This window comes from Rhincodon typus, chromosome 7, assembly GCF_021869965.1.
Source record: "Rhincodon typus isolate 14 chromosome 7, sRhiTyp1.1, whole genome shotgun sequence".
In the NCBI taxonomy this organism is placed as follows: domain Eukaryota; kingdom Metazoa; phylum Chordata; class Chondrichthyes; order Orectolobiformes; family Rhincodontidae; genus Rhincodon; species Rhincodon typus.
In genome coordinates this window covers 17,869,907-17,889,440 of record NC_063338.1, presented here as the reverse complement: position 1 = coordinate 17,889,440, position 19,534 = coordinate 17,869,907, and the positions used below count along the sequence as shown (strand labels likewise).

Genomic DNA, 19,534 nt, shown 5'->3' with positions numbered 1-19,534 from the left:
TGGCCTGCTATGTTCCTCCAGCTCCACACTATGTTATCTCTGACTCCAGCATCTGCAGATCTTGCTATCTCTGAATAAATACTTTGGTTTTATCTTCACAAAAGCGGAAACAAATCAGATAAAAGAATTGTTGGAGGATGCAAGATTTAGCAAGAGGGAAGAGCTGAGGGAGATCGATATTCATAATGAAATGGTGCTGGTAAAATTGTTGGGATTGAAGGCTGATAAATCCCCAGGGCTTGATAATCTACATCCCAGAGTACTTAAGGAAGTAGCTCTAGAAATACTGGATGCATTGGTGGTCATCTTCCAGGGTTCTACAGACTCTGGAACAGTCCCTGCAGATTGGAGGATGGCTAATGTCACTCCAATACTCAAAAAGCGAGGTAGAGAGAAAACAGGGAATTATACACCATGAGCCTAACATTGTTAGTGGGGAGAAATCAAATCCATTGTCAAGGATTTTATAGCAGAGCATTTAGAAAACAGAGGACCAAACAGAGTCAGCATGGATTTATGAAAGGAAAATCATGCTTGGCAAATCTAGTGGAATTCTATGAAGATGTAACTAGTAGAGTTGACAAGGGGGAGCCAGTTGATGTAGTATATTTGGACTTTCAGAAATCATTTGACAAAGTCCCACATTAGAGATTTATGTGCAAGATTAAAGTGCATGGGATTGGCGGGAGTGTATTACGATGGATAGGAAACTGGTTAGCAGAGAGGAAACAAACAGTAGGAATTAATGGGTCCTTTTCAAATTGGCAGGCAGTAACTCGTGAGGTGCCACAGAGATCGGTGCTGGGACCCCAGCTATTCGTAATATATATTAATGATTTGGATGAGGGAACAAAATGTAACATCTCCAAATTTGCAAATGATACCGAGTTGAGTGGGAGGGTGAACTGTGACGAGGATGCAGAGATCCTTCAGCATGATCGCGACAGGTTGGGTTAGTCGGCAAATCAATGGCAGATGCAGTACAATTTAGATAAATGTGAGGTTATTCACTTCAGAAGCAAAAACAAGGTGGCAGATTACTACCTGAATGGCTGTGTGCACCGGGACCCGAGTGTCCTTGTGCACCAATTGCTGAAGGTAAGCATGCAGGTGCAGCAGGTAGTAAAGAAGTCAAATGGTATGTTGGCCTTCATTATGAGAGGTTTCGCATACAAAAGCAGGGATGTGTTGTTGCAGTTGTACAGGGCCTTGGTGAGACCACACCTGGAATATTGTGTGCAGTTTTAGTCTCCTTTTCTGAGGAAGGATGTTCTTACACTCAAGGGAGTGCAGCGAAGGTTTACCAGGCTGATTCCGGGGATGGCAGATCTGATGTATGAGGAAAGATTGACTAGGTTGGGATTGTTTTCGTTAGAGTTCAGATGAATGAGGGGGGGATCTCATAGAGATGTATAAAATTCTAACAAGACTCGACAGGGTAGATGCAGGGGGGGATGTTCCCAATGGTAGGTGTGTCCAGAACCAGGAGTCACAGTTTGAGGATTTGGGGCAGACGATTAGAACAGAGATGAGGAGACATTTCTTCACCCAAAGCGTGGTGAGCCTGTGGAATTCATTACCACAGGAAGTAGTTGATGCCAAAACATTAAACGTATTCAAGAGGCGGCTAGATATAGCACTTGGGTCAAATGGGATCAAAGGTTATGGGCAGAAAGCAGGATTAGGCTATTTAGTTGGATGATCAACCATGATCTTGAAGAATGGCAGAGCAGACTCAGAAGGCCGAATGGCCTTCTCCTACTCCTATCTTCTACGTTTCTATGTTTAATGCTTGAGGATGTGTAACATCCACAATTATGTTAGGGGAGCAGTTTCAAGATTTTGACTCAGTGACAGTGCAGGAATGGCAACGAATCCAAGTCAGGACGGTAATCTGGAGATCAGTCTGGGTGATATTCCAATACATCTGTTAGGTCTTGTCCTTTTATGTAGTAGAGAGGTTACAATTGACTGGATGAGTGGATTAAATTAGTACCAATAAAACAGGCTTTAATCCCTGTTCTGGCCTTGTCAGATTCAGGACCTGCCTCTTTGGCCTACCCTTGCTGGAATTTGTGGCATTATAGACTGGACCTGCCTTTGGGTGGAGAACTCAAGATGATGAAGACTATGGGGAGCAATGAATCAGCTAAACACATTTTAGGCTTCTTTAAATTTTCACAAATGCATTCTCTCACATCCATACTGAAACTAAAGTAGAGACTGCTGCTGAACTCTATTCTAAAGAGTCATCACCAGACTAAAAAACATTAACTCTGTTCTCTCCTGTCCTCCCCTCTATTTCAGAATCTCTAGCATTTACAGTTCTTTGGTTTATTTTACTGTCCACAATGAAAGTTTATTTACTCACAGTGAACTTCAATTACCACTAATCAAACCAAATCATCTCTAATGCCCATTGAAAGATCTTAGCAACAATTCTGATTGCATTGTCTGTTTCTGTTTGGTATTATGAGAGAAGTTAACTATGCATAATTGAGATTGAAGGGGATTTAGAATACCCTGCAGTGATTTTCCACCTAATCAATCCTTTTTTTTTAACCTGACAACAATATTTTACTTTCTTCCCTTTGTCCAGATACTTATTCACATTCGTGCATTTTCCTTGATACCCACTTATCAAAACTGCTATAGGAGCATGTAAATCATTATAACAAAGACCTCTGAAGGTTAAGGTGAACTGTATCACATCACTTAGTGATTAATGTGGAATGTCATTTTCTCCAAAATACCCAACAAATCGAGCAGACAAAATTTATACGCTATAAACCCATTTGATAGTTGATTCTTTAAACCACTTTGCAAACTTAAATGTACTCCAACACAGCAATGTCATTTAAGCAAAAATGTATTAGATTTACAACAACAGAATGGTTAAGACAATTTCACAGCTTTATTGCCTATCACTTCTAGGCAACATCCAAGTTGAATATGGCAGTCAATTCTAGGAATAACAGCATGACTTACAAGATCACATACAAAACCAACACTTGTCAGAAATACTTCAGCGGAAATGTTTTTTCATAATATTCATGATACGTGGGTGTTGCAGGGAAAGACAGCATTCATTGCCCATCCCTAATGAATTGGCATAATTGGAATTTAATTCCTTTGCAGAATGCCAAATATCACATGGAATTGTTTTGCACTTTTCTGCACACATTCTTTTAACATCTGCAAAACATCTGGTAAAACTTTAATTGTCATATTTTGTATTGTAAACACATTAACATATTCCACTAACTAAAACAAAGTCATGCAATTTATAATTACCCTTCTATCAGATTTTTCCTGTTCTTTGGCTTTTTCCCTTTCTACTTCTTGATCTCTACTTTGGTCTTTCAAATGCTCACGCTCCTTGTCTCGCTGTCTTTTTTCTCTCACTTTTTCTCTATTTCTTTCCCTTTCTTTGCTTCGCTCTTTGTCCTTTTCTCCATCTCCTCTAATTTTGTCTTTTTCCATTTTTTCTCCTTCTCGGTTCTTGTCCTTTTCCACTTTTTCTCCATCCCCTCGATTCTTGTGGTTTTCCTCATCTCTCTCTTTCGTTCTTGCTCGGTCCTTTTCTTGATCCTTTACTTTTTCTCGTCTATCACCATCTTTGTGTCGGTCCCTTTCTTTGTCCATTGGTTTCCCATGTTCCTTTTCTTTTCGATCTCCGCTGGTGTGCTTAATTCCATTCTCATTCCTTTCCTTCAAAATAAGTTCGGAAAAAAAAGAAAGAGTTCATAACACAAAAGTGGTTGAAATATAATACATATTTACAAGAATGCAGGTTGAGAGAAATTTGACCCAACCACCAGTCCCCAGTTCAGATAAATGGGTATAGTTAGTGGCAGCAAGGGTATACAGCAGTGAATATGTCTGCCAAGTCCAAAATTACAGACGATATGAAGGAGTGATCAACCAAGATTGTGGAGGCCACATGTAACAAACATAGGAAAAATTGAAAGAAAGAAAGGAAGGTGGAAAAAATACCTTTCTAAAAATGTATTATTTCATGGCATGTAAATGTTGCTGACAAGGCCAGCATTTATTGCCCATCCCCAATTGTCCTTGGACTGAGTGGTTTGCTAAGCCATTTCAGAGGGCTATTAAGAGTCAAAACACATTGCTCTGTGTCTGAAGTCTTATCTAGGCTAGCAGACTTCTCTGCCAAGTGGACATCGTTAAAATACGTTATATTCTAGTGCATAACAATGTCCACACTTTTAGTGACAGCTTTATTTCCATTAATCACACCCTATAAAATACAGAATCCCCAGATTAGTCATTCCCCACATTTATGCAACCAATTCACAATGAATTAAACCTTAACTAATATATCTATCACCTGTTACCTCATTCCAATAGATCTCAAGCATTCTTTCAGAGCATTGACACTTCACGGGAGGCACACTGACGATGTTACCTAGCAGGGTAACGAAACATTTGCAATCAAACCCACCAGCTGGGCGAGCATGTCTACAAGCTCATTCTCAACCCAAGCTACAAATCTTCTCGAAAACTTTAAGTATATCCAACAGTTTCTTTAAACTCATTCCTTTCTTTGTAAAACAATCAAATAGCTGACTGCTGCAATCCACCCATTTCAATTTGGAAATTAAAGAAATAATTGTTAGGTTTAAATTAGAATTCTGCAAATTATCTTCAGCATTTAATTACAGGAAGGATATTAAGGGTATTGTGTTGCAATGGTAGTGCCCCCACCTCTAGTCTTGAAGGCCTGGATTCAAGCCCTATCTGCTCCAAAAGTGTGCTATAACACATCAGACAAGTTGATTTAAAATATCTATAGGAAGGATATTAAAACCATGAAAATGTTACAGCAGAAATTCAACTGAACTGCACATGGTCAGGAAGGAGAGATCACATTTGGAGTGAGCCGTGGCCAAAGTAAGTATATAATTGGAGTAATTTGGAGGTAGCATAGAAATTCGGGGAAAAGGTGCTTTCTTGGTTCATAGTTTAGTTTCTCCTGGGGAAAAAAAATCTTACAAAGTCCAGGATCAGCGGCCCAGCACAAAAGAAAGTGACATCACAGGAAAACTATAAGTTCATTGGTTGGCAATAGCTACTAATTTGACTATCAATAGATTACTTTCAGAGTGAAGGTAAATATTGGAGATATAAGGGTTACAATCTAAAAGACAAGTAGAAAATTTGAAAAATCAAATTAAGAACTAAGTATACAAAATAGAGACCCAGAACCAGGCAATGCGTTGCCTGCCTGGTACCCGGGTTCAAGATCTCTCATCTGGGCTGCAGAGGAACTTGCAGTGGGAGGAGAAAGATCCAGTTGTTGTGGTCCCTGTAGGTACCAGTGATATAGATAGAAAGAGGATCTAGGTTCTGCTGAGGGAATATGAGCAGCTAGGGGCTAAATAAAAAAAAGGGGTAATTGCTGAATTACTATCTGATCTGCTAATTGGCACAGGGTCAACAAGATTAACGTGTGGCTCAGAGATTGGTGTGGCACAAGTTCAAAATTATGGGTCCTTGGGACCAGTACTGGGGAAGGAAGGAGCTGCTCCGATGGGACAGGTTCCACCTGAATCATGCTAGGACCACAGTCCTGGAGAATCGCATAACCAAGGCTGTAAATGGACTTTAAACAAAATAGTTGGGGGAATAGCTGCATGGAAAATTTTGGAGAAAAGTCAAGGGGGGATGGGTCTGCAAAGGTTATTAAAATTTCAAAAACAAGTAATAGGACACAGTATGGAAAGACTCAGGAATCTAACTTCAAGCAAAGCAGATAAGGGGACAACTATGAGAATGGGGACAGTCAATACAGGACTGAGGGCATTGTACTTAAATGCATGCAGTATATGAAACAAAATAAATCAGCTTGAGGCACTGATTGAAATTGGTGGGTACAATATTGAGGGTATCAGAGAGGTGTGATTGCAAGGGAATGAGGACTGGGAATTAAATATCCAAGGATACATGTCCTATGGAAAAGACCAGCAGATGGGCACAGGACAGAGGGGATAGGGTCTGCATTGTTAGTAAGAAATGAAATTACAACAACAGCAAGAAGTGATATAGAGTTGGAAGGCACCAAATCAGTGTCGGTAGAGTTGAGAAACTGCGAAGGAAAAAAAAAACTCTCTGATGGGAGTTATCTATAGGTCTCTTAACAGTATTCAGGATGCAGGATGCAGAAAATAAATCAGGAGATAGAAAAGACATGTAAGAAAGGTACCATCACAATAAATATGGGGGACTTCAATATGCAGGTGGACTGTGAAAACCAGGTTGTTAGCGGATCTCAAAAAAAGGAATTTGTAGAATGAAAGGAATTCGTGGAACTTCTTAAGAGATGGATTTTTGGAGCAGCCTGTGGTACAGCCCACTAGGAACACTTGGAAGCGCATTGTAAAATAGGGCTGAATCAGCACAGATTCGTCAAGGAGTGGTCATGTCTGAAAATTCTGTCAGAATTCTTTGTGTAACGTATTATCTCCTCAAAGTAGAGCCAGTGGACATGATTTGTTTGGAATTCCAGAAGGCCTTTACAATGTGCCACACAGGAGGCTTCTAAATAAGAGCCCAAGGTATTAGGGGCAAGGTCAGACGAAAGAGAGTGGGGATAAAGGGTTTTTTTTTCAGGAATGCAGCCGGTGATTAGTGGAGTTCTGCAAAGGTTAGTGTTGGGGCCACAACCATTCACTTTATCCATTAATAATCTAGACAAAGGAACTGAGGGTATTATTCCTAAATTTGCAGATGACAAAAGATAGGTGGAGGAGCAAGTTGTGTTGAGAAACAGGGAGGCTACAGAAGGACATGGACAGGCTATGACAGTGGGCAAAGAAACGGCAGATTGAATAAAATGTGGGTACGTGTGAGGTTATGCACGTTGGTAGGAGGAATAGAGGGTAGATTATTTTCTAAATAGGGAAAAGGTTTGGAAATCTGAAGCACACAATGACTTAGGAGACCTTGTTCAGGATTCACAATTCTCTTAAGGTTAACGTGCAGGTTCAGTTGGCGGTTAAGAAGATAAAATGTGATGTTAGCATTAATTTTGAGAGGGCTGGAATGCACAAGTAGGAATGTACTGCTGAGGCTGTATATGGCTCTGGTAAAACTGCATTTGGAATACTGTATTAGAGAGAGTAGCAAGAACTGCAGATGCTGGAGTCAGAGATAACAAAGTGTGGAGCTGGAGGAACACAGCAGGCCAGGCAGCATCAGAGGAACAGGAAAGCTGACGTTTTGGGTTGGGACCCTGCTTCAGAAATGGGGAGGGGGAGAGGAGCTCAGAAATAAATGGAGAGAGAAGGGGTGGGGCTGAGGAAGATAGGTGGGATGGTGATAAGTGTACAGAGCGCGGATGCTCTACAGAACGGTCTCCAAGTCTCCACTTGGTCTCACCGATGTAGAGGAGGCCACATCGGGTGCAGCGGATGCAGTAGACTAAGTTGATGGACCGCTTTCTCCACGACTCCCTCGTCCACTCCACACTCCCCACTAATCCCACTACCCCCGGCACCTTTCCCTGCAACCGCAGGAAGTGCTACACCTGCCCCTACACCTCCCTCCTCACCTCCATTCATCCTACATCGGTGAGACCAAGCGGAGACTTGGAGACCGTTTTGTAGATCATCTGCACTCTGTATGCGACAAACAACATCACCACCCGGTTACGAAAAATTTTAACTCCCCCTCCCACTCCCTGGGTGACATGCCTCTTCTAATGTCACAACGACACCACCCGCAAACTGGAGGAGCAGCACCTCATATTCCGCCTCGGGAGCCTACAGATCAATGGTGTTGATTTTACCAGTTTCAAAATCTCCCTACCCCCAGCCTCATCCCATGACCAACCCTCCCTCTCATCCCTGCCTCCTTGACCTGACACAACTTGTCCATCTTCTATCCCACCTATCCGCCACTCCTAACTAACTGACCAATCCTGACCACTGCCTACATGCACTCACCTATCACCATCCCACCTACCTTCCCCAGTCCCATACCTCCTCTCTCTATTTATTTCTGAGCTCCCCTCCCCATCCCCACTTCTGAAGAAGGGTGCCGACCCGCAGCATCAGCTTTCTTGTTCCTCTGATGCTGCCTGGCCTGCTGTGTTCCTCCAGCTCCACACTTTGTTATCTTATTTTGGAATACTTTGAGCAGTTTTGGGCCCTGTAAGTAAGGATGTGCTAACTCTGGAGAGGATCCAGAGTAGATTTACAAGAATGATCCCAAAGATGAAGGGCTTTGTCACATGAAGAGCGATTGAGGGCTTTGGGTCTGTACTCAATGGAGTTTAGAAGGATGAGGGGGGGATCTCACTGAAACTCGCAGAGTACTGAGAGGTCTGGATAAGGTTGATATGGAGAAGATGTTTCCACTAGCAAAGATTAGGACTCGAAGGCAGAGCCTCAGAGTGAAGGGACAACCCTTTAGAACTGAAATGAGGAGAATTACTTCAGCAAGAGGGTGGTGATTCTGTGGAACTCATTACCACAGTGGGCTGTGGAGGCTCAGTCATGTTCTGAGGAGAAGGCAGGAGAATGTCGTTGAGAAACATAGCAGCCATGATTGAATGGTGGAGCAGACTCAATCAGCCTAAATCTGCTCCTTTTTCTTATGATCTTAATACAAGGAATAAATTGCTAATAATGATGGATCATTTCACTGTTTGCACAATTGACAATATGGGATGAAGAATGAAGTTAAGAATGTAAGACAAAGTTTAAAAAAGACTTTTTATCTCTGGAGGTTGTAGCTTTGAGGCAGAAATTTTAAATTGGAAAGGAAACTACACAAGCTTTTGAACAATGATAAAATGAAAATAGGGAATAGGCACAAAAATGGGGTTAAAGTAGATAGCTTTATTGGGCAAGACAAGGTGAATATGGGCATGGTGGCCCAAATCATCTCTTTCTCTGCAGCACATTTTGTGATTTTCAGTTAATATGCACTCTCTGTGTGGAAATCCCTTATTTTTTACAAGATTACTGACAGAGAAGTGGAGATGGGAAGAACTCCAATCCATTACTTATATTCTTCTTCGTAAATCATTGTTCATATCTTCCAAGATATCATAATAAAATCCTTAATCTATCAAGCAGCATTGAAGGCACAGTGAACACTGAGTTGAGCAAAAGAACAAGTAGCATGGTTGATTGGAAATATCCTGTGGGAGATTAAATAAAATGCATTATTCACAGAGAACTGTGAAGCAGAAGGCAAGCAAAAGCAAACTTAGGATATAAAGGTCAGTTTAAACATCAAGGTGTTAAAAAAAGACAAAACTAGTAACACTTCGAATGATTCAGAATACATGCAAAAACAAGTTTGCATTAAAAAAGCATGATTTTTGCTCTGTTTTAGGCCTAGTGAAATCAAAGTATCCAAAATCAATTTCACTTTTGGCTCAAATAGATAAGATACACAAATAATAGCTGTTTTATAAAGTAGGTATTAGGTTAAATTATTAACAATCTGGAATCAAAAATTTAATTAATGTTGTATATTGTCTGTGGGCTATTGTGAAATGCTGCACATTGAACAGGTTACCTCTTGTTCTTTGTCCTTCTGCCTCTTTCGCTCATCATCTTTTTTCTCTCTGTTTTCTTTGCCCTGTGACTTGGAACTGGGCAGTCCTTTTGATTTAAGATCTACCTTTTCACCAGCAAGGACCTTCCTCACAGAATCATCACTGGACAGCTGGAGAACAAAAAACTAAATGAATCAATATTTCTCTCAACTCTGCTTGTCTATGCAAAACTCAAGGTCAGTGATGTACTGTGGACAATATTCTAAAAATTTACAAGCTTGGAGAGGAAATATTTCTTGATGCTACTGTGTTTATGTTCCATTGGAAATATATGTCCAACTTATTTTGCCAGCATGTTGTCTCTGCCCACTAAAGCAGTGGTACAAGCAAGGTCACAGGTGTTGAACATAAATGGCATCTTGCAAAAGTGTTATTTCACAAAAAATTCCAATAACAAACTGGAGCAATTACATCAAATGTGACACTATTAATTCTTTAAGAAACTGCCAAGATGTAGTAGGCAAATTGAGAACTAAAAACGAAAAGTGCAGGAAATAATCAGCAGATCTAGCAGCATCCATAGATAGAGAAACCAACTTAATCCCTTGGTCCACTGTGGCCCACTTTTTTCCCCCACACAGTCTTCCCCTCTTCACCTCATCAGTTATGCTACCAATCTCTTTGGCACCTATCTCATGGAATCATATGGCAGGAGAGGTGCAAATGTTCACTGCTGCCAGGACTTTGCAATCTTCACACTGCAGGCACCAAATGTGAAGTCCACCTTCAGAGCATTTCAGAAGCTGCAAGTCAGGAGCTGCAATTTACAACTAGGTCCTGCATAGTTATCTCCAAAGAAGTGGCTGAGAAAGGCAAGTTAGCTTATTTCACGAAAAGGGACCTGGAGGTAGTAGAAAGGAGGGCAGAGTGTTTCCCTGCAGTCTGGAAAAGGAGGCCACATTACCGCATGTGTTATGTCTGTTTCACCAGTTCTCATGCACCTGATCTTTCCAGACTGAATTACGTAAATGTTACAATATAGGAGATTATCTGGCCCATCGTGCCTGCTCTGGCTCAATGAATGAGCATCATTATCTAGTACCAATCTCCTCCTCTTTCCTCATAATCTTGCACATTAATTTCTTTTCAAATAATCATCAAATGCCCTCTTGAATGCCTCAACCAAATCTACCTCCACCATACTACCAGGCAGTGCATCCCATGCCCTAACTATCTGCTGAGTGAAAAAGATTTTCCTCACTTCACTTATTTCTTTTGCAGATCACTTTAAATCTATTGTCCTCTTATTCTTGCTCCTTTTAAGAAAGGGAAAAGTTTCTCCTTACCAACGCTATCCAGCCCACCCATGATTTTGAAAACCTCTGTCAGATCTTGTCTTAGCCACCTTCTCACCAAGATGAACAGTCCCAACTTCAATGTATCCTCATAAATGAAGATCCTCATCTCTGCCACCACTCTTGTAAATCGCTTTTGTACACTCTCCAATGTGTTCACATCCTCCCTATAATGTACACAATACTCCAGCTGAGATCTAAAATATGTCTTATGCAAGTAGACATCACCTCCTTGCTTTTGTACTCTCTACCCTTATTAATAAAGCTGAGGACACTGTATTCTGCTTTACTTAATGCTATCTCTACCTGTCCTGCCACCTTCAATGATCTGTGCACATTTACATCCAGGTCCCTCTGCTCTTACAGTCCGCTTAGAATTGTACCATTTTATATTGTCTTTCAATATTCTTCCTCACAAAATGCATCATCTCACACTTCTCTGCATACGCATCTGCCACTTATCTGCACACCCTACCAACTTGATTTTGTCCTTCTGGAGTTCTACCCTGTTCTCCTAACAAACAAACACAGATACTCCTCATGTCTTGCAGAATATCTAAAATATGGGAACATACCTATCCAATTTTTGGTTCTTTCACATACTCAGGCTGTATCCTCCGACAGATAATTTACCTTAGTAAGACAACATTTTGCAATAGTTTGCAAGAGTTCATTTGTTTTCTCAGGTTCATGACCAGCCACAACACGTGCAGGTTTCACAGACAAAGAATCACCAGAAACCATCATCACGACATCAATAGCCTTCTGCAAGAATGCAATTTTAGCATCTTTATCCTGACAAGAAAACAAAGGAAAATAAATTAGTTAGCAATCTAAAATCACAACTTCCAATTTATATTATCTGTACCCAGAAAATGCAAAGAACTATTTTGCATTTATATAGTGCCTTTAACTGCATGTAGAATTTCACACTGACAACAATTTTCATACAGCAATTGAAATAAAACAACCATCTTTTTTGGTGGCATTAGTGAGAGATAATGAAAGGCAGGACATAATGAAAACCACTTCTTTACATATTGTGATTTTTTTTTTGAACATCTTTAAAACAAGGTGATTAAACTCAATGCAATGTATTGTGCAAAAGAACTCCTCTAATTAAGCGTACTTTTTCATTACAGCACTGAAATATCAGCCTAAATTATGTACTCAACGCCTTGTGCACAATCTATTCTGAGTCATGGTGTCACCAAGTTAAGTTTGCAATAATACTTTTGAATATATGTAATTTTTAACTCAAAACTTAACTGAAGGACCAAAACCAAACCTTAACTCCAGATTTAAACAGGGTTTACAAAAAGAAGGAGAATCAAAATTACATAACGTAAAGGGGGAACAACAGAAGAAGAAACATTTTAAAATAAGTGTGATTTCAAGACCAATAATGTGAAACAGCACAAATGTACATAGGTTAGGATAACAGGAGCTCTGAAGGAATAAAGGAGGAAAGATCTGAGGGACAACAACCACAAAATGCAAGCCAGAAGAACTGAAATTACGAGCTGTATTTTACGCTTGGACATGGTATTAACCATTACTGTAACAAAGCAGAAATATGAGACATGCCCACTGTTTGAGAAGGTTCTAGTTCTTTCAGTTCCCACAGGCGGAGGAGAATTTGAGCCACTTTGGAAAACTGCTAAAAATAGAAATTAATTTCCCATTTTTTGACTAAAATGTGCAAAGTAAATGTTGTTTCCAAATCATAAATTGAGCAATTAGCTTTTCCAATATTGTCAGAGCCATATCATCGTCTACTATAATTGAGAAATAATGGCTTTCTCACTATAAATAAAAAACACTCACCACTTAAGTGAAAGAAGTTGACCCTGTAATGGATGCAACCATTCATTTGTTCAGTTCTATCCTAGCTACACTTTGTTTGAAATCATTACACTGTTCCTATATAATGAGACACTCAATCTGGAATGATTAGCTCAATTGACTTAATAGATGGTGTACATTTCAGAATAATACCAAGAGTGTAGGGTTTAATTCCCATTTTGGCTGAGGCCCACTTCCTCACTGTTTCATACTAAAATCACAATGCAAGCCATAGTTAAGTGGCCCTCGAATCAGAAAGAATACTCTCTGGAAAAGATGATCATGGTTAAGCTGATTATAACCAAAAATCCACATTGCCACCTATTCTCAAAACCATTCATCTTTCTTAACAAGAATCTATCCACCTCTGCCTTTAAAAATATTCAAAGACTCTGCTTCCACACATTTTCTGAGAGTTCCAAAGACTCACAACACTCAGAAAAGAGCTTCACCTCATCTCCATTTTAAATGGTCCAACTACTTTTAAACAGTAACCTCTAGTTCTAGATGGGAAACATCCTCTCCACATCTACCCTGTCAAGACTCATGAGGACCTTGTATATTTCAATTAAGGCACATCTTATTCTTCTAAACTCCACCAGATACAACATTCCCTGTCCAACCTTTCCTCAAAGGACAACCCGTCCATTCCAGGTATTAGTCTGGCAAAATTTCTCTAAGCTGCTGTTTATTCGAAAAGAGATTAGTTTTTTATGCAATGTTCTGGATTCTGTGGGACAAAGAGTATCCTTTGTTCATCACAGACCTGTTATGAATATATTCTGAATATCAGGACTAACCAACCTCCTCCTCACTGTTTTATGTATGAACAAGCACACATACATTTGGATTCACATTCTCCTAACTGCAAGCTACTTGTGGATGTGCATCTTTTGCCAGCAGGTAGTGTAGACACGTGTAGGACATATGGCCCTTTGAGCCTCTTTCATTAGTCAAATGGATCATGTCTAACTTACAACTCAATTCCTTTTACCTATTTGGTTCTATATCCCTTGATAGCTCAAGCCAATAAAAATATACAGAATTGTACTATTTTGTTATTTTAACAAGCTAATATATGCCACTCATCAATTATTTTTCAACTTAAGAAAATATAAACCAAGTTAATTTTGCCTGTCCTCAAAGATTTAACCTCTATGCCCAAGCATCATTATTATGCATTGTTCCCCTGTCAAGCCAAATATATATCCTACGCATTGTGGAAGCCCCAAACTGAACTCCAGATGAGATATACAAAACTGAAGTTAGACTTGTGACAAAGCCAACATTCCATTAGGTTTTCTGATGCCTTTATCCATTCACAGGATGAGAGCATCTCTGGCCAGGCAGCATTTATTGCCCATCCCTAATTGCCCAGAGTGCAGTTAAGAGTCAACCACATTGCTATGGGTCTGGAGTCACATGCAGATGGAACCAGATAAGGATGGTAGTTTCCTTTCCTAAAGGACATTATTGAACCAGATGGGTTTTTTTTCCGACAATCAGCATGGATTTATGGTCGTTATTAGACTCTTATTTCCAGATATTCTATTGAATTCAAATTCCACCACCTGCCACGATGGGATTCAAACACAGGTCCCCAGGATGTTATCTGGGTCTATGGATTAACAGTCCAGTAACAATACCACTAGGCCATTGCCTCCCCATGGTTTTCTGATTCTTTTATGTACTTATCTAATTTGCGCATGGATTCCAAAATCCTTTTGTTCCTTCAGTTCTTAACTTCTTGTTGTTTAGAAAATATGATTTACTGTTCTTTGTTCCAAAGGAACTTATCCACAATAAACTCCCACTCAACCTGCCTTAAATGCCTTTGAAACCTCCTGCTCGTATCCCTCTCCTAATTTGGTGCTATCTGTCAACTGGATATTCAATTCTTTATTGCTTCAAAGTCATTAATAACACTGGTGAAAAGTTGTGTCCCTGGTACGGATTCTGAGGGAAACCTCTTTCCCTCATCCTGCCAACTGGAGGACATGTCCTTCATCGATACACTGTCTGCTAAATCTCAAATAATTTCCAAATTATTGTAAAAGGTTATCTCCAATTCAATGTGTTCTAATTTTTCAAATCATCTTGTGTTTAGAACCACAAATGAGAAGATCAGGTTTACAACGTTATAGACTTACATCCTGTCCACATGGCTTTCCACTGGAAATGCAATATTTGTCAATTCTCTCTCATGTCAATTATACTGCACTGGGGACAGTCTAGAGTGGCATGGTGGCATAGTGGTTAGCACTGCTGCCTCACAGCCCCAGAGACTTGAATTTGATTCAAGCCTTCGGTGACTGTCTTATGTGGAATTTGCACGTTCGCCCCGCATCAGCACGGGTTTCCTCTGGGCGATCCGGTTTCCTCCTACAGCCCAAAGGTATGCAGGCCATGCTAAATTACCCCGTAGTGTCCAAGGATGTGCAGGCTAAGTGAATTAGGCATGGTAACTGTGGAGTTACAGGGATAGAGTGGGTGTAGGTGGGATGCTCTTCAGAGGGTCGATGCAGACTTGATCAGCCAACTGGCCTCCTTCTGCACTGTTGGGATTCTGAAATGCTGTGATTTATTTAAAATAATTTTATCTAAACAGCCTAGCATATAAACTCTGTGCATGCAATCACTTTTCACATACCTTAACATTATCAGATTTCAACTCAAACTCTGTATACAGTCCTTTCAAAAATCCAGTGGTCCTTATCACCTGTAAATAGAAAAGAACAGTAACCTGAACACATTTATTCAATTATCAATGATTCATTCTCTTAAGACACCAGCCCCTTCACCTTTTAAAACTGCTGCCATTACTCCATCTTCAATAGTCCCATTCTCAGCTATTACAAACATGCTGTTATATGATTTTGTAAAGAAAGTTAACCTGTTGTTATGATAGACACAAGAAGTCACACAAAATACCGAATCCCAAAGCCACACGACTTCTCTTGTGTATTCAATTGCAGCCAAAATCAGACAGACAATCAGACTGTGTTACCTTAAGAGCAAATCACAAAATGTCATTAAATAATTCAAGGTTTCCAGGATTGTCCATTGAACCCTCAACAGGTGTCAAGACTCAAACATTTTTTCCGCAGTGATGAACTGGAGATAAGAAGATCGTGACAAGAAATTCTAACATAAATGACTTTGTTTTGTGGAAAACTTATTCATCAAAATTAACCATTGCAGGCATTTTGTCTGGCTGTGATAAAGCTGGCAAGAGACAGTCATCTTGAGGAGAGCCAGCTAACCACTTTGAGAGAGACACTGCAAAACTGCAACTACTTCTCAACATGGAGACTGGAGGCGGCTTCCAGGACTATTTTAATGACTGTAACAAGGTCAGTCAGGTGGACCTAATAGAATGAGTTCCCTGATTGGGACTGTTAATCTGATCCAATCAGGGAGCCCTGGCTGACAGGTACCAACAGGAGTGTCAAACATCTTCTTTACTCAGAGCTGGCTTGGATGGAGCTGGATCAGTGTCAGGGACTCTCCACGTGTAAGTAAAAGGTAACTTGCTGATGGGATATCAGCCTCTGTGGAGTTTTTTCAATCATGATGAAAGAAAAGCACATTCCTGAAGAAATTCGCTCGCAATAGTCATCTTTGAGTTGGGATAAGTATTTCTGGCATCTTGCCGTTATTTGGGAAGCTTGATTTGAATGATCTGCCATTAGAGACTAGGCCCAGTATATGGAAAGAATGTGTCTTTTTTTCGGACAAATGACATTGGGGCAGATGAAAAGCAACAAATAATTCTCCTGATAGCTTGTGGACCTGCAGCTTTTTCAGTTACTAGGAGCCTAACTTTCCCTGAGGCACCAGATACTAAAACCTTTCAACAGTTGGCAGATTTAGTTAAGAAATATTATGACTCCAAGCTGCCTCTAATTCTGAGATGTTATTGCTTTTACTTGGCATTTCAAGAACCAGGGGAATCCACATTAGGATTTCTGATTAGGTTAAGATGACTGGCAGAGGCATGTGACTTCAGTTTAACCCTTAATGAGATGCTAAGAGATCATATAGTATGTGGGATTAATGACGTAACCATGCAAAAGTGTCTATTAGCTGAAGCCCAACTGAACTTCGAACAGGCTCTACAACTGGCTTTATCATTGGAAATGCAGCAAGTGGAGCATTTGTGTGTCAGTGTGTTCCAATGGAAGTGGACATTCACACCAGTCAGACTGAGCTTGGGGAATACTACTTGAGTGAAGGCAATTGCATAGCCTCATTTAGGACATATCCTGAACAGAGGGGCCCTAGGTCAGTCCACAGCAAAATCCAAAACAAAGCCAAGCCTCAGCCAAATGGGTTAAAATTTTCTTTAGGATCCAGGCTGGAAAGCCATTGTAGTTGCTGCCGGTATGCGAACTCAAGATTGCAAAAGAGTCCTACTCAACCTAAGTTGAGTAAGAGAACTCATATGCCGGTATCCAGTAGAGTGCACGCACTGGGAAGTCCACCTACATTTGGTTCGGATCAGTTAAATTGCTAGCAACATCAAAATCAGAACCAAAATAAACATCTGGTTAAACGATCACCCGGTTCTAATAGAGGTCAACACTGGCATGGCCATTTCAGTGATTGCAGAACCAGTCTTTAACAAAATTCGCTCTGGACTCCAACCTTTATGTTTGCGCGAGACCTCATCTAGACTGAGAACCTATACCGAGGTACCTTTACAGATTAAGAGTATGACTTTGGTTCCAGTCTCTTATGAGAAGCAGCTGGTTCAGTTATCACAATTGTAGTAAAAAGCTTGGGCCCAAGATTGATGGTGCAAAATTGGTTGAGAAAGATTCACCAGGATTGGCTCAACATTTTTCAATTAGAAAATGTTTGCCTGAGTGAAGTCCTAATTAAATACCTGGACATTTGTGAGGAGGTCTAGGGACTATCAAAGGAGCCAAGACCACCTTGCATTTTGACCAGAAAACAAGTCAACGGTTCTGCAAAGCCCGCCCAGTGCCATTTGCCTTACAGGCAAAAGTAGAGGTAGAAATCAGAAGGCTGGAAAGCAAAGGAATCATCAAACCAGTGCAGATTGCAGAATGGGCAGCACTGGTCAGACCAATTGTGAAGACCAATGGGTCGATTCGCCTTTGTGGAGATTTTAAACAAACAGTATGCCACTTTTCGCAGCTGGATAAATACCCAATTCCCCGCATACAGGATTTATACGCGAAGCTGGCAAGGAGAGTGCCCTTCACAAAGCTGAACATGAGCTATGCTTACTTCAAATTATGGTTAGACGAGGATTCTCAGAAGTATGCTACAATTATGATGCATACCAACATACAAGACTGCCGTTTGGGGTATTGTCCTGTGAAATCTTTCAACAGGCGATGGAGAACATTTTACAAGGTCTACCCGAGGTTGCTGTTTATCTTGATGACATGCTAATAACAGGGAAGACCAATAAAGCGCACCTGGAGAACATGGACATAGTCCTTAGGCATTTCAGTCAGGTGGGTATACACCTTTGAAGGGAAAAATGTGTGTACTAGACACCCCAAGTGACCTACTTGGGCTACAGAGTCAACAAGACCGGGTTACACCCACTGAAAGATAAAGTGAGGGTGATCAAAGGTGCCCCAGCTCCCACGTCTGTACCAGAGCTGAGGTCTTTCCTTGGGCTGATGAATTATTATGGAAAATTCATACATACCCTGGCCTCCATCCTGGAACCTTTGCATCAACTCTTAAAGGGTCAACCTTGGAAATGGTTGCATAGCCAAGCCATAGCTTTCAGGGAAGTAAAGGAACAGCTAACATCCTCTACGATGCTAGCACACTATTATCCCAAGCGAGAGCTGGTATAGACATGTGATGTCTCCCCATTTGGCATAGGTGTAGTATTAGCTCATAGGTGACCCAATGGAGAGGAACGCCCAATAGTATATGCATTCAGCACTTTGGCTAATGCAGAACATAAACAAGCCCAGATACAGAAGGAAGGTTTGGCGATCATATTTGGAGTCAGGATGTTCCACTAATACATTTACGGATGTAAATTTATTATAATAACAAACCACAAACCCTTGCTAGGTTCACTTAAAGAGGACAAGGCAGTGCTGCCCATAGCTTCAGGCTAAATTCAGCAGTAGGCTCTAATACTAAGTGTGCATAATTACAAGTTGAAAAACCATCTGGGGGGCCATGTAGCAGATGCAAATACATTGAGCTGCATCCCACTGGCAGATACATCACTAGTGGTACTTCCAGTGGAAGAGTCCGTAATGGTTTTAAATTTCCTGGACATATTTCCAGTCACAGCTGACAATATCAGACTTCAGACACAGAAAGATCTGGTCCTAGCAAAACTGAAACAGCTGATGATGATGAGGGATACCAAAAGGCCGTCACAACCAGAATTGAAACTTTTCAGGACCTAGAGAGACCAGATCACAGTAGAGGATGGCATATTATTATGGGGAGCAAGAGTGATTGTCTTGAGCAAAGGTCACCACCAGATTCTGGCTGAACTCCAGCAGGGCCATCCAGGGGTTTCCAAAATAAAGATGTTAGCAAGAAGTTATGCCAAGACCGAAGCAGACATAGCCACATTGGCGGGACAGTACCCAGAGTGCCAGCATCTACCCCACATTCATGGGAATTGCTAGGTAAACCCTGGACTCAACTACACATCAATTATGCAGGTCCTTTCGTGGGTTCAATGTTCTTAGTCATTATGGATGCCCACTCAAAGTGGCTGGACATCCATAGATAACAAGGTGTAGAGCTGGATGAACACAGCAGGCCAAGCAGCATCAGAGGAGCA

At 40.7% G+C, this 19,534-nt stretch overlaps 1 protein-coding gene across 2 annotated transcripts in view; it reads right to left on the bottom strand.

Moving 5' to 3' along the window:
- The window catches only part of traf3ip1 (TNF receptor-associated factor 3 interacting protein 1), a 155,453-nt gene that overhangs the window by 105,204 nt on the left and 30,715 nt on the right, over positions 1-19,534 (bottom strand). For both annotated transcript variants that reach the window (XM_048599122.1, XM_048599123.1), the window contains exons 2-5: positions 15,383-15,451; positions 11,521-11,682; positions 9,553-9,702; positions 3,295-3,711 (exon numbers count right to left, since the gene is read on the bottom strand). In XM_048599122.1, the coding sequence (XP_048455079.1) occupies positions 3,295-3,711; positions 9,553-9,702; positions 11,521-11,682; positions 15,383-15,451 (798 nt within the window). The remainder of the gene's footprint in view (positions 1-3,294; positions 3,712-9,552; positions 9,703-11,520; positions 11,683-15,382; positions 15,452-19,534) is intronic.